Genomic DNA, 15,346 nt, shown 5'->3' on the forward strand with positions numbered 1-15,346 from the left:
TTCAATAAGTATAATTATTCACATTGTTTTTTGCTACCCGAAAATGGTAAATGTCGAATAAAATAAAGTGAGACAGCGAACTCACAAACACAAACAGTGTATGAAAGACAACCTAGTGACAGTATGTCATATTCTACGACTCTGCTTGCGCTTTTTTAAAAGGGGCTTAAAGCGGCTCATTGACTGACAAGCATGTCCGCAGCGAGCAGTACGCAAATGACGTCATGCAATTTATCCGGCAGACATGCATAAAAAAATGCTTGTCACTCATCTACGACGTCATGCTCGTCCGTCTGTGGGTACCTCAAGCTTTAGCATGTGTCGAGATGCACGCATGCAAAAACGGGCAGCGTTTATAATAATATTGCTGCTTCACCCGTACTCATTCTTTGAATGGCTATTGTTTGCTTTGCATCTAGAAACAGGAATGTGCTATATTTTTTGTTTGATTTTATGGCGTTTTTGTATTTATATCAATGTAAGAAAGGTCACTATCTCAATGACAATCCTTTTTCAAACTTTCTTCAGGCAGGTAGGTACAACAAGATTTGAGTTGGAAAAAGAATCTTAAACCATTAAAATGCAAAGCAGTCGAGCTAAAATAGGACTTTGCTGCACATTTTTTTTATTTTTAATTTTCATCCAGTTACATATAATACAAAGCCATAAAGTGCAGCATCTTCCTCTGCTTGAAAGGGTGTAGAATGCTTGAGATTTTCAAGGTTGAGGTTTGATTCAGTTAGAAATGCCCGAGGCTAGTATTTCAAGCCAGGACAGCAATCTAATATGCCGTCGTCCTATCCTGGCTTACTCTTCCGGCTTGACAGAAGCTAGAGCGGTTTACACAATGCTAGGAAATTTTAAGCCATTATCATTGCAGTGGCTAAAGTAACATGTCCTTAGGTAAAACTACACTACACTAGCTTCGCCGGACACACAACTACATAGTAACTTCGGTAGTGATGGGCGCTACTAGCTCGAATAATAGAATCCCATCCTATAAAACTAACCTGGCTTCTGATGCTAGTCTACTGGCCCCCTCGGTTACCAGGTTAAAAACAAAGCTAGTTCTGATTGCATGTGATTAGAGACTAAACTCGAAATACTATCCTCATTTATCTCAGGCATTAAGAACAGAAATAATTTACTAAATCCGACCTAGTGGCAATGTAAATCACTGTGTCAATCTGCATATCTTTTAATTTTTCTCAGAGATAAAAATCATTATAAAGTTTGAAAATAAAAAAGGGAACACTATAAATATGAAAATACTGTTTATTTTATAAAAGTAACATGGTATAAATATAATGATACATAGTACAAACAAAATAATGTTATTCCTATTTTTAAAACAACAATGGAGAATTTAAGAACCTTTGTTCCTTATCATCCATACTTTATACAATGTAAAAAGAAAAGAAAAAACAGCCCATTGCTTTTGGTGGATAAAGAGGCACTTAAAAACATAAAAATATATAAAATGTTAAAAATAAAACAGATCCTTATTATAATATCAGATTTCACATCTCGACTTCAATTTAAAATATTACTTAATTTAAATTTAGAAATAACTGGTACAATAATCTGCTTCAGCAAACAATCAATCACATAAAAATTACAAAGTTAATAATATGGCGGGGTAATTACTACAACTCCGAAATCCGCTTTGAGTTACGCACAAATCTACACCTTTTTTTCCTTGGTCGTTTACGCTACAAACATAAAATAAATGTTTTGTAGCGTACTCGCAAGGGCGAGGGAATAAAGATATGGTTTTGTGTGCAACTCGAATAAGCTGATTTCACAGTTACCTCACGATATAGAAGTCAAAAGTCAACTTTTGATAATAAGATCTTTGAAGGCGTTTTTGATCAGAACGAATCTTCTCTTGAACTCTAATCCACAGCCTTTGGAGAGGCGGAAATCTACCAGCAGTTTGTGGTTCATGTCTATGAAGTTCGCTTTAAACACCAACTGCATCTTCCTGTTGTCTATTGTTGTAATTGTAACCTGGAAATAATACAAATATATGTAATTAGTACAAACTAAACAACTGATTTATTGCTAATTAAAAAATAATAAATTGACTAACACAGGTATAAATTCAATAAGATTTTAGTACAGTTAGCGGGTGGTGATTCGTATAACTTAACAGAAGGTGAATATGGGTTTGTTTGTTGATAATATTCTCATCAAGTCCCATAATAGCAGTGGTATCCATTGTTCTATGATCAAAGGTAGGCATTGTGTGTAGTTTGGGTACAAGTTGTGCATTGAATTTTAAATGGCCATTTTATTATAAACTTATGCTGATTGTTGTAGCCAATTAGCGTACAAGATCCTTACCAAATTCATGAAAAAAAATATTTTGATCAGAAATAGTCAAATTTTAAAATATTTTTTATGCTTCATTTTTCTTAGGGTGGGAGGCACAGCTTTATGGACTGCACGCCACTGCATTTTATGAATGCATGGAAAAGTGCATGTCAATTACATTTACATACATAAACTGTCAATTTACTCTGTAAAAACCCGATAGGGCGTTAATAAAAAAAATAAAAATATTATTTGGGGGCGAGGCCATGCATTATAAAAGGTGTTTGGAAAGTGCACTAATTTCAGGAACAGATTCTACACGTTTTCAAGTAATTAAAAAAAACGTAAATGACTTTTTGGTAATTCTAACATTTTAAGGTAGTTTTCCAGTTAAAATGTTGAAATACTTTATGCTTTAATGGAAAATATTTTTGTATAGAAAAAAAATGGAATTTCTAAAAAAGTTTGTTACTTTCTACCTTCATGTAGGTAGAAAGTAACAAACTTTTTTAGAAATTCCATTTTTTTTCTATACAAAAATATTTTCCATTAAAGCATAAAGTATTTCAACATTTTAACTGGAAAACTACCTTAAAATGTTAGAATTACCAAAAAGTCATATCTATCATAATCACCTCCCCAAGATAGTGCATTTTACCCCGGACACCCTTTATTAGTTGTAACTGATATTTTGGCCTTATCCAACAGAACCCATAAATTAAAAAATTTAAATAAAATTAAAATACTCAAAAGGGAAGTATTATGGAAAGTATTGGTGATAGCTCAATTAGTAGACACTTGCCCGGCAAGACTAGAGGTTCTGAGTTCAAGTCTTAGTCGCGACCGTACTTTTATATTTTCTGTGTCTTCGTCTGTTTCATATTTTCACTGTGAGTTGTCGATATTATTTCTAATAATTAAAATATTACCTCTTTTTCTTGTTGTGCTTTCCACTGGCACTGCATGGTCTGCAAGATATTCTTAAGTCTTTCAGTTGCCTCTCCGCACTCGCAGCTGACAGAGAATCTGGTCATACGTCGCACAAACCTCTGCATCATACCCTGAAAAAGAAAACAAAAATGAAACAATGTTCCTTTAATCACTTGACAATGCGCTAGGTTATGTGCGGCTCGTGAAAAAATCCATTTGCACTATGAACGGCATTTGTCACATATGTGTAACCTTGATTATGCTATGACACTGTCACTGGCGGACTACATTGAGCGTGGGATATAGTTTTGTGATAAGTCAGTGTAAGAAAAGCATATCTACTTAATTTTGTTGCATTGAAAAAAATACAAATAACCCAGTATTGAATTAAGATCACAAATATGAACTTACATTCCTAAAAGAACTGAGCTCTTAATTTAGCCCAATTGAAAGATATAAAAGACAGCACCAATGTTGAAATCCATAATGTCATTAAAACGAGCCAACTCTTTTTGCAATCTCGACTTTGGTGCATTCTCGAAATTCAGCATCAGCATTAGGTCACAGAATTGATTGCATAGATTTATACAAAGATTGAACAAATATTGCTGCACAGGAGATTCCAGTGAGGACATTGTTATAAAAAGAAGATAATAAATAGCACAAATAAAAAAATTTAAAAGATGGAGTAAGGTGTGACAAACCTGAGAGCACTGCGTAGCATTGATCTGCGAGGCCAGGAGCAGGTCATCGCTGACTGCAGGTTGGGAGAAGCACAGCAGCTCGGGGGCCCGCTCCACCAGTGAGGAGGCGCAGGGCCCTGTGGGCAGCGGCAGGGGCTGCGAAAGGCACACCTCCACATTGCGGGACCCACTCACTGTGACCACTGGAAAGAAACAAACATTCCCAATAAGAACTCATTCCTTTTTATAGGCATTTTGCTAAAGGATCCATTGTAAACTCTGCCTATTTTTCATAAATGGCAAATGTGACGAAAGATAGATCACAAGTCACAAGAGAGATCTCAATGCCACAACCATAATCGCAATAAAACTACTGCCAAAAATCGATTGAGGTGGAGATTTACAAAATTATCTAAGCAGCCAAAAAATGAAATAACAAAGAACAAGTTAGTCAAAAACAGAACAAACTAAAATTTCTTGCACTGGTGGCCATAATATCAACATAACGGAAAACCTCAGTTGCTGCAGAGATAAGTTTGTTAACCTTTTGAGAGATATAATATAAGTGACTGCTATTAGGTTGGGTTGTCTCATATTTTAGATATGGTTTATCCAAAACTTGTATATACCTTATTTTAACCACCATTCTAACATTGAAGTTTTGGACAAAACGAGGCTAAAAGATCAAAGATGGAATTTTGGACAAACCGAGGCTAAAAGATCAAAGATGAAGTTTTGGACAAACCGAGGCTAAAAGATCAAATGACCCGACATTAGCTACTCTATTCTTGATGAAAAATTAAAATGCCCCTTAGATGATTTAATAAAGCATAACTTACTCCCTCGGCAACTTGTAGATAGGCGTCAGCAGCTGTGCTTTGGTAATCTAGCTTTATGATCTATGTAAATCAGTCACATAGCTAAATCGCCAAAGCACAGTCACAGACAGAGTGCAGGGGGGGGGGGGGGGGGCGCCGTGGGTGGGGACAACCACCGGGTGGTGGACGATGGTCGCCGCTACACCAGACACAGGGTGACTCTGAAAACTGTGTCGCTCAGAGTCACCTAGTACCTGATGCAGAGAAAACTGCCGACGACTGCAACAACCTCTGCATAAATTCACAAACGTCTAAATTATGTACAAATAAACTGATTAGGCATGACATGTTTCAAACTTTCATCGTATTTGAAGATCATTAAATGAACAATTTTTGGCATTTAAACGGTGCCCTCAATTCTCGACACGTTTCAGCTGTTGATGTTCATAAAATGTGGCGGGAGTTTGAAACAATTCAACCTAAGACAGTGATATCAGATTGCAACAAATAAAATAGTTTTGAAAGTAATATTTCTGCCGTATCCATTAGTTGCACATATCATTAAATTCAGCATAATAAATAAATAATTAATACAAATGATATTGGGTTACACTAGTAAACAGAATGATGAGAAATATTTATTCGCAATGCTGACTAGTATTAGTAAAAATCAGTTTTCTATTAAATATCAGTCAATTAAAAAGTTGGTGCAGTTATTGTACATAACATACATATTTCAAAATCTGGCAAATCTTGAAGTATATTCAGCAGACTTACCGTTCTGATCACTCAGCCAGGGGTGCTCCCGGACGGCCTGCAGTGTGGGGCGCTTGAGGGGCTGCGGGTGCAGAAGACGCCGCAGCAGACTGAGCAGCACGGGACCCATGGAGCGCCAGGGCCCAGCCCCCGCTACGGATCCCTCGCACCAGGACACATACTCGGCGCACAGGGCCGACGGCTGGTCCCAAGGGAGCTCTGCAATTATAATCAAGCTCGAGTAAAGATAGTTTTTGGCTGTATCAAAAGCTTAGACTGGCTAAAAAATAATGACCAATGATATTTTGGTAGAACAATGCTTTTTCAAAGCTAATATAAATATATATTTTTAATTTTATAAATTTAACATGGCACTTGAATCAACTAAAATTAAATTTTTGTGATTTATTTGTTGTTTCTTCATATTTAAAATTTATTACATACTAGCTGTACCCTGCCATGCATTGCTGTGGTTTTGTGCAGATAGAGAAAAATAGCGCGTGTTGCTTTCACGTCCAAGAGATGGCACTGTTAAAAAAAAATATGTTTTTACCTATCACACAGTGATGTTTATATAATATAGGTATATAAAAACACATGCATATTCGATTGCAATGTTGTGTCAACATTTCAAACCAATCGGTGAAGATCTTTCCGGGATTAAATAACAAGCGAACAACATTTTTTATTTATATAGATTTTCCAATCCAATTATTAACCTCACTGGAACTAAGCTCATATCGAGGATAACAACAGGTTGTGTGTCCTTTATCAACTCACTACTGGACTCAAATCCTTATAATTCAAAGTTTTCTACAGACAAAGAAACGAAGCAAAGAGCAGTTTTTCAAAAATTTTGACTTGTTGTGTCTGCCAAACTGAGATTATAAAACTGTCATTTTTAATGGTAATTATTTACAAACAACGATTGAGAAAAGAATAAAGCTAAGTGAAAATCGAAGATATAGCATTTAAATATTATATAAGAATCACATTTAAAATGCAAAAAAAACATACTACAAAAAACAAAAAAATAATACTCACCACTCAAAACACAAAAGTGCAAAACAAAAGGAAAATAAAAGGTGTGCTTAACGAGGCAGTTTGTGACTTCGGTACCATAACTTTAGGACCTGTTAGATATCCTACAGCTAGGATACCAAAGACACAACCAACCTGCTTTGTGAGTCCGTGCAGCATCACGCAAGATCACTTGGTAGCTCCCACTCCTCTGCTTCTTTGACTGCACATTGTTCTAGCACAAGCTACATTACGTACAACAACAAATTGTGCAATCAATACAAAGGAAACTCTCCTATAAGGTTTTTGAAAGGAATATGTGAGGTTCAAAATTAGGTTATGTCTTTCAGTTCGGTAAAGTTCAAACTTGTGGTCATACGGTTAAAATTGCCCCATCAAGCCGGTTGCCCGTCTCAAATTATTCTGCCAAAAAATATATATCCAAAGAGGGTGTTTTACTTAATGAAATTGGATATTTTATGAATATGCAATAATGCAGCCTGCTAATTGAACCGTTACGCTAATCTGGGTAAAAAAAAGTCACCGGTAACCGGCACGCACATGATCATGATCACCGGTACATGATCGGAGTAAAATGTGGTGTGTTGCATTGTATGTTTCAAAAGTTTTGAACGCAGATTGTATACAGTGAATTCCCGATCGATATTTCCCTGAATAATCGTTTTCCCACATTTCTTTTAGTCCCAAATTAATTACATACAAAACCCACAAAAATAGATTGCATCGTTCCTCTATGTATCGTTTTTCAGCATTCACCGTTTAAAGCACGCAGTTTTTGTACTAAATATTTTACTAGATCGACCATTTTTCAAAATGTGAACGTAAAAAACCATATTTCCTAGCTCAACCAAATGACACCACATAATTTTGGCAGAATTTGTGCACACCGCAATCAGACTGGAGTGCGGGGTTCAATTCCCCCCTTCGAGATATATCTAAGCAAGTTTCAGGAGCTATTAGTCTGAAGTGCGGGGTTCAATTCCCCCCTTCGGGATATATCTAAGCAAGTTTCAGGAGCTATTAGTCTGAAGTGCGGGGTTCAATTCCCCCCCTCAGGATATATCTTAGCAAGTTTCAGGAGCTATTAGACTGGAGTGCGAGGTTTAATTCCCCCCCTCAGGATATATCTTAGCAAGTTTCAGGAGCTATTAGACTGGAGTGCGGGGTTCAATTCCCCCCCTCAGGATATATCTTAGCAAGTTTCAGGAGCTATTAGACTGGAGTGCGGGGTTCAATTCCCCCCCTCAGGATATATCTTAGCAAGTTTCAGGAGCTATTAGACTGGAGTGCGGGGTTCAATTCCCCCCCTCAGGATATATCTTAGCAAGTTTCAGGAGCTATTAGACTGGAGTGCGGGGTTCAATTCCCCCCCTCAGGATATATCTTAGCAAGTTTCAGGAGCTATTAGACTGGAGTGTGGGGTTCAATTCCCCCCCTTGGGATATATCTTAGCAAGTTTCAGGAACTATTTAAGCAAGCTAGCTTCTTTGTGCAAAAAAGATTTACAGTAAAAACATTGTAAATAATAGTTATCATCAGCAAAACAAAAATGACATCACATTGAAAATAATTTACATGAATGATGCAGAAATTAAAACATGCATAAATTTTTACACATCAAGCATGCTATTTTGTAAGTAATTAGGACAATTATAATTCAACAATCAGGTAAATTAACAATAATCATTAGCGTCTATTCATAATGCTACACACAACTTTACTGTAGATTCGCACAATTTATCAAAATAAATATTTTTCATTTTGCAACTCAAAATGATTTTCAATTTAAATTCTTTGTCTTAAGTTCTCACAATGAAAAAAAGGGATATAATTTTTTATATACTTTTAGATAAGCAATGTCCAATTTGTTTGCAGTACAATATTTCTTTAGCTTTAAAATACCAACTGAAAACTGTTTTTTTTTGTAAAATTGGTAGATAAGTCACAACATGCCACAGAGCTACGATTTTTGATTTACAAATAGATGTCTAAGAAGTGGATAAAACTAGCATAATTTTTTTTAACATAATTTTATAGCAAAAAAAAATATTTTTACACTTATGATGAAAAAAAAACAGAAATGGTTAAATAATGAAATTTAAATACCTCCAACCAGCATCGCAACAAGGATAATCCCACACGACCAGAGATCAGCAGGGGCGGCATTGTATGGGGCTGCTAGGACTTCAGGGGCAACATAGGGCAGAGTCCCACATCTTCTTTCCAGTAGGCGTTCTACTCCCTTCAGTCTAAACACCAAAACCAGAATTATTGTTAAATTGTAGAAACATATATTTAAATTAAATTGATAATACAACAAATAATTTGAATTATGGTAAACATAAGGTGTTTTTGTGATAACACGTATGCCTAAAGCTTGTTACACACGCAAGGAATATAATATTAATATGCAAGTGGTGGTCGTCAGATGGGTAATATAATCTATCTGTGATGACCGAATAGGAGTGATAGCGAGAGATAGGCCACGCCCACATATTATAAACCTCGTGTGTAACAAGCTTAATGATGGACCAACTTTATAATATTGTAAGAGTAAGGAAGAAAGAAAACTCAAACGTAAGCGTTGACACTCCCTATAATTGGTATAGAGAAAGCCCAATTTAGGAAGACCAGTATACTCTTCAGAAACAAAGCAGTTTGACAATTAGGAAATGATTTCTGATCTCATTCAACAAATTCTTGTATTCAGCACAACATTAATGGCAAGAATCTATTCAATAAAGAAAACTAAGATAATTCTATAATATTTATGTATTATTCAGTATAATTTATAAAGAATTAGATACGGTCAGTGGTGGCTCTTCTACGGGAGTCTCTTGGTCAGTGACCTCCCAAAATGTGCTGCAATAGTATTAATATATAAAAAATTATTTAACAAACTACCCGATTGTTAATTTAGTTTTAATATTCGTGCATTTTCGTACGGTAATAGCAGGTTCCAGTGCCATCTAGCGTCCGAATGAGAAACTACTGAATGTACCTAACGTGGGTCACTTCAAGTTTTGTCACCAAGCTATCTCCTTTCTTTCTCTTCTTCCATATAAAGACGAAGGAGGTAAACACTATTATGTCTGACGTACGCTTAGTATCATATGAAATTTATTTTAAGGGGATTTTCGGACATGACCACGGTGAGATAGAGATATCTACGACCTAAGATTATTAAGGTTTTAGATGTGAATAAATGTCAGTCGAAAGTTTTTTTGTGTGATAAATGATAGCCATCTTAAACTTGAATATTAGTTTGCGAAATTATGTTCGTCATTGTTGACGTAATTTGCATGGAATAATTTAAAACGTCAGATTGTGTGGATATCGTATAGAAAGAAATCGCAATCAATTCATTAAATCATGACAAACGTATTCATAAACATATTAAAGTGACAATTAGTTTATATTACAAGAGAGAAAAATAAAGAAGTTCAAAACAAAAGTTATAATTTTTATCAGTGCATTTGCGGGTGCAATAAAATGAGCGTATAGGTACTTTTGGTTTCATTGTTTACTTTTTGAGTCAACTGACAAACAATGTATTGGGTTTGGAGTTAGTGATTAAAAAACTTTTAGTAGGAAAAGATTTATTTTATGATTTTTACCGGAAAAAAAAAAAAAAAAAAACCAAATTAATAATTAGATAAATTGTACTACCGGCTTCAGAATAAGTGGCTACGGGCAAATTAATTACATACATTGGCATTTTTATAATATTCACTACGCATTAGCAATATTCATGTTTTTTTTCGATTGATCTTCCACTTCTGGACCCCTAGAGCCGCTTCTGGGTATGGTTGAAAATAATTTCAGTTTATTTTTGGAACGAGGCAGATAATTATAAGGAGGTTTGAACAAAAACAAGAGTATCTGTAAAATAACAATGTTTAGTAACCACAACATTGAACCTAATCTAAACTTTTCAAAAAGATTCCAGATTATACGTAAATAGCTAACATTTCTTTAAAAACTTTTTACACAACATTCCAGAATTTGTAAGTATCGAAATTTCTTCACATGCTCAGAATCATTTCATTAGAAACTTCGTGCAGTATAGCGGGACCAATCAAATTGGGCATTAAAGTATTCTTGTATCGCAGAAGTCATAAAAAAATAAGTACCTAAACATTGTCGCCATTCCAAAGTCAGATATTTTAATATTATCATGTTCGTCTAACAGCACATTTTCCGGCTTCAAATCTCGATGAGTCACCCCCCGCGAATGCAGGTACTCCACCCCTGACAATATCTGCAGGAAATAGCGTCTTGCATCACCCACTGGCATACCAACATCAGGCTCTGCTCAAAACAAGACAAACAACCATTATCCTAACTGTCCACTTTCATTTTCACTCTTTTATAGAACTCAAACAGGGAGCAGGAGTGTTCAAAGTACAAACAGTCAATTCAGCTTCCCCAACTAACAATGTCGGACGTGCAAATTGAGAACTTTTTGTTTGAGCCATTTTAAAGTTTTGCGTTTACATTATGGGTGTCAGAATTCAGAATAGTTCCAATATTTTGCATAAACCCTATTTTGTTGGTAAAATACAGCAAGGCATATAAACGACTCCAACGCAAAATTACCAATTTGCACACCTGGCATTGTTTGTAAGGGAGTCTGGGAGAGATTCTAGAGTCTATAGTGGAAAGAGTCCCAGAGTATAGAGATTGAGATTCATTGTCACGTAAGAAGAAACCTGAAATGTTGAGTACTGTGTATGGCTTTTTATATAAAGACTATCATTACAGTTTATGTAGACTGGGGTAATTACTACAATGGGTAACCCCGAAATCAGCTTTTTCAAGTTACACACAAAACAATGCCTTTATTTCCTCGCTCTTGTTTGCTACAAACAGATATTATACGTGTTGTGGCATTCATGAGCGATGAAATAAAGGTTTTGTTTTGTAGTTACCTAGTTGTAGTAATTACCATAGGAAATATACTTTTTTTTTACGGTAAAAAAAACTTATTTAAAGTTTTTTTTCTTCTCTTAGTTACAGAGTCGATAGTTTGTTTCAATTTAATGGTAGGTTACCATCAGTACAAATCGGAGCATCCCTGCACTAGGATTAAAAGCTTTCTATAAAGTTGGTCCTACATTTGAGTTACTCTGTCAAAACATAAAATAAAACCTACAGCGCCCTTGAGGTGTTTTTGCACAAAAACGGCGCTATAAAAGTCATCCAGGTATTATTATTATTTTTCATTAGCTTCATCCAGACACTCCACCCAGTGCAAGCGAGTGTTTCCAACCAGCAAATAAATAATTAAGCAGTCAAAAGGGCAAAATAAAGTGTATGAAATCAATTGTCTGTAATAATAGATTCAGGCCTTTCCATTAAAGTTCAAGTATTAATTTACTCGCTAGTTGACAACAGCTCACGTGTGTTGTGAAGCTAATGAAAGTGTACACACGACTTGTCTTAAACTGTATTTTCAAAAAGGTACAATTATAAGTTATGCAAATGCAAAATACAATCAACAATAAAACTGAAAGTTTTGTATGTCTGTATTGTGAACGCCCCTCTTAACCTAACCAAGTTGTTTTTTTTTTTACTGCTCCCATTTTGGGCATCTCGCTTATCATATCTGTTAGGTTGGGTTAGATTAGACCCTAAGGCTAATTTGTTCGCTTTTGGGAACTCACATGGACACATAGAAATCATTGTCTACTGTGACGGTGAGAAATATGATCTAAACGGTGTTAGAAAGAGTAAACACCATGCCTTATATTCCAATCTAGAAGCTAACCACAGAAAAATTAACATTTCTACGAAATCAAAGGTTCCGACTGCAATTTGAAAAAATTAATGAAATTTTTTTTACAAATTATTTTTATATGAAAAGACACTAAGTTTGTAATACATTTGTCTAATAAAAGGTGTTTTTTTTCATTATCAGTAATTTTAGTTACAAAAAAAATAAGGCGAGACATTATTAATTTTTTTTAATGTTTGCTCAAAATTTTACTATTTCAAAAATCATGTTTATTTCTAATAATAAAATTTGAAAGTCTATTTCATAACAGTTTTTAGTTTTCGGATACGTTCAGAAACATTCTATTATTTGGATTTTATTGCAAAGCAGAAATACTGCAACAGAATATGCCAGAGGCCTGAAGGATTAAGGGGAACATGAACAATGTGATTACAAGCATACTGATACAGGCATGCTTAACTTGCACTTTTATTTTTGATTGTATGTGAGTTTGAATAAGATTTAACCAAATAAAATTAAATAATAGTAAAAAAAATTCAACTCATGCACTTTATTCATTTTTTTTTTTTTTTTTAATTTTTTTTTTAAAAGAAAGACAAACATTCCCAGGTTACGAATAACCCAACAATGTTTGAAAATCTCCTACTACCACCACAGAAAGCCGAAAATGTTGCTTGTGTTGTGATGGAGGACTTAGCCAGCCGAGGAATCGAACACGCGACGCTCGGGTGAGACCCAAGCGCTATGCCCACTCAACCACTGACCGGTCAAATATTTATATTTATATAAATAAAGTACATGAGTTGATACCCACAATGGCTCACCTATTCTATCAAACAGCTCTCCCCCGGAGCAATACTCCAGGAAAATGTACTCATAATGGCCGTGCGACCTCTTCCCATAGTACTGTAACAGGTTGGGGTGTCGGAGGGACCTCTGAATTGCAGTTTCCTTCCTGACCAGCAGAGCCGCTCCGCTGTGCTTCCTCAGATCTATTATCTTCATGGCCACCGCTTCATCAGTGGTACTGTTCACCACCAACTTTACTCTGCAAATTACACTCCCTTAATATTTTGAAAAATTTTACCATTGTCGCTCCACCCTACTTATCAGATTTAGAACAAAAAATCACTAGCGGTCACGATTTCCATTGCACAATGTCTTTTACATCTTAATTAATTCAATAATATCACACCCATATTTTTGAAATATTCAATAATATTTACTATTTCTGGAATTTTATTGTGAGCAAAAACCATAATAACTGAGTTGTTTCATATTTTTGTATTAGTTAAAGCTAATTGATAAAAGTTTTATTCATGGAAAAATAAACAAAGAAAAAGATATGGTACATACATTTTGAAAACACTAAAATGTTTGCAAAACAAAGATAAATTAAAAATATGTAATATTTGTGATGAATTTATATTGATTTCAACCTTTACTCAATGGAGTTTTTCTTCTTTATGAAAACAAAAAATGCATTCAGAAATTATAAAAATTTCCAGAAGATTAGAATAATAAGAATTTATTGCAGAGTCAAACGCCTTCAAGGGTTAGCACCAGCCAAGGCTAAGGCTGCAATAGTAACATTGTGCAAAAAAATACCAATGATTATAAATCCTGGTTTTTGAAAGATCAAATTTGAATGAAATGTTTCACTGTTCATGCATTGAATCAAATCCCTCCTGGTAATAAGAGAAACGAATGAAAATACGATATGTAATATTGGTAAAAAGTAATACTAGACAGTTAACAATGGTGAAACCGGCGGAATGCTTACTCTCCATAAGCTCCCTCTCCCAATGTCTGGCCGAGAAGCCAGCCCTCCACAAACTCGCTGCCAGCCATTGTTGCCGGCGCACAAAGATCACTACCTCATGAAGCAAGAAAGGGTCATCGCAACATCCTGGAACCAAGTGGTGGGTGTAAATATCGCGGGCCAAGGACAAACATGCATCTCAATGACGCCGATTTTTTTGGAATCGCCATTTTTTCGGGACAAAAGTCTACTTAATCGGAATCGAGTAACAATTTAACACACGAACACGGGAACCATAAAATACAGTATTTAATGTTCTCGTATGAATTTAAAGGCGGTTACATTTTTTCAAGAAACACGTGGATGTTATTGAACAAAAGCAACAGAGGCTTGATGCAAAGCGCGTTACCTTTATCGAACGGTCGTCTGTCGTACGACAAGTACATACTTCAACCACAAAAGAACGTAATTAACAATAAAAGAGATCATGAAAATACTAGCAGGTACTACAAAAAGCGTCTACTGAATAATAATTTCAATGCGTATCTAAAATGCAAACGATTAATCATACCGAGAACTGAGTGCAGAAAACGAGGCTCCGCTGCTACCGCTGCCGCGCGCTGCCGCTAATCCGCCCAATGGCGCCGCACCGCGCTGATGGCGCCACCGTGCTCAAATTGCGATCAATACCATAGACTACGACACTTGTGCAACATATTTTTAAGTGAAATATCCAAAATCAGAAAAATACAACAAAGATATGTAACATTTGTATTTTATTCCAGTTTGTATCAGCATGAAAGGTTTTTATTACCCAAGAAAAACGAAAACGATCTTACCATTAAACTTATCATAAACGCCTTGTTGTTGACAAGATTAAATCTTGTTGTCGGGGTAAATAGGGATAATCGGAATCAAAGTATTTAAAATAAGAATAATTTCAAAAGGGTCCTCCTTAGGAAAAACCGCATTTTAATGCCCTGAGGGTTTTTATATTCATCCATGCTAAACTTTTACTTATGATATCATTCAATGCGCATATTTTTTGAAACAATATGACAAAAAAAGGTGCATGCAAAATATGCAAAATAGTGCTATTTTATTTAATAATTAAATTATAAATATACCATGTCCAGGGGCGTTGCCAGCTTCTAAGCTAGGGGAGGTGGAAGCTTATTTTTTATAGATAATACAGGATAGGCCCAAGGAAGTAGCCAGAATAAATTTGAAATACATACAAGCTGTCGTATATCCGGCGTTGCTCTGGTTTATGAACAGGGCCGTATTAAACCGTGAATAAAAC

At 35.4% G+C, this 15,346-nt stretch overlaps 1 protein-coding gene across 1 annotated transcript; it reads right to left on the reverse strand.

Moving 5' to 3' along the window:
* Positions 1 to 1,315: 1,315 nt before the first annotated feature.
* grp (serine/threonine-protein kinase grp) lies at positions 1,316 to 14,718 on the reverse strand. Its single transcript, XM_089635355.1, has 9 exons — positions 14,615 to 14,718; positions 14,065 to 14,190; positions 13,106 to 13,329; positions 10,678 to 10,855; positions 8,651 to 8,793; positions 5,525 to 5,722; positions 3,951 to 4,132; positions 3,246 to 3,377; positions 1,316 to 2,010 (listed from the first exon to the last, which is right to left on the reverse strand). The coding sequence occupies exons 2-9, from the start codon at positions 14,130 to 14,132 to the stop codon at positions 1,834 to 1,836; spliced, it is 1,302 nt and encodes a 433-aa protein (XP_089491481.1). The 5' UTR covers positions 14,133 to 14,190; positions 14,615 to 14,718; the 3' UTR covers positions 1,316 to 1,833.
* Between the last annotated feature and the right edge of the window lie 628 nt (positions 14,719 to 15,346).

Source organism: Hesperophylax consimilis, chromosome 9, assembly GCF_061612785.1.
Source record: "Hesperophylax consimilis isolate HC1 chromosome 9, BYU_Hcon_1.0, whole genome shotgun sequence".
In the NCBI taxonomy this organism is placed as follows: Eukaryota; Metazoa; Arthropoda; class Insecta; order Trichoptera; family Limnephilidae; genus Hesperophylax; species Hesperophylax consimilis.

Excerpts from the sequence above, each read along its gene's own strand:
- grp (XM_089635355.1), bottom strand. The coding sequence starts at position 14,132 with ATGGCTGGCAGCGAGTTTGTGGAGGGCTGGCTTCTCGGCCAGACATTG. Across the intron at positions 13,330-14,064 it reads GGAGAGGGAGCTTATGGAGA|AGTAAAGTTGGTGGTGAACA; the intron begins GTAAGCATTCCG and ends TGTAATTTGCAG. Across the intron at positions 4,133-5,524 it reads CTGGCTGAGTGATCAGAACG|TGGTCACAGTGAGTGGGTCC; the intron begins GTAAGTCTGCTG and ends GTTTCTTTCCAG.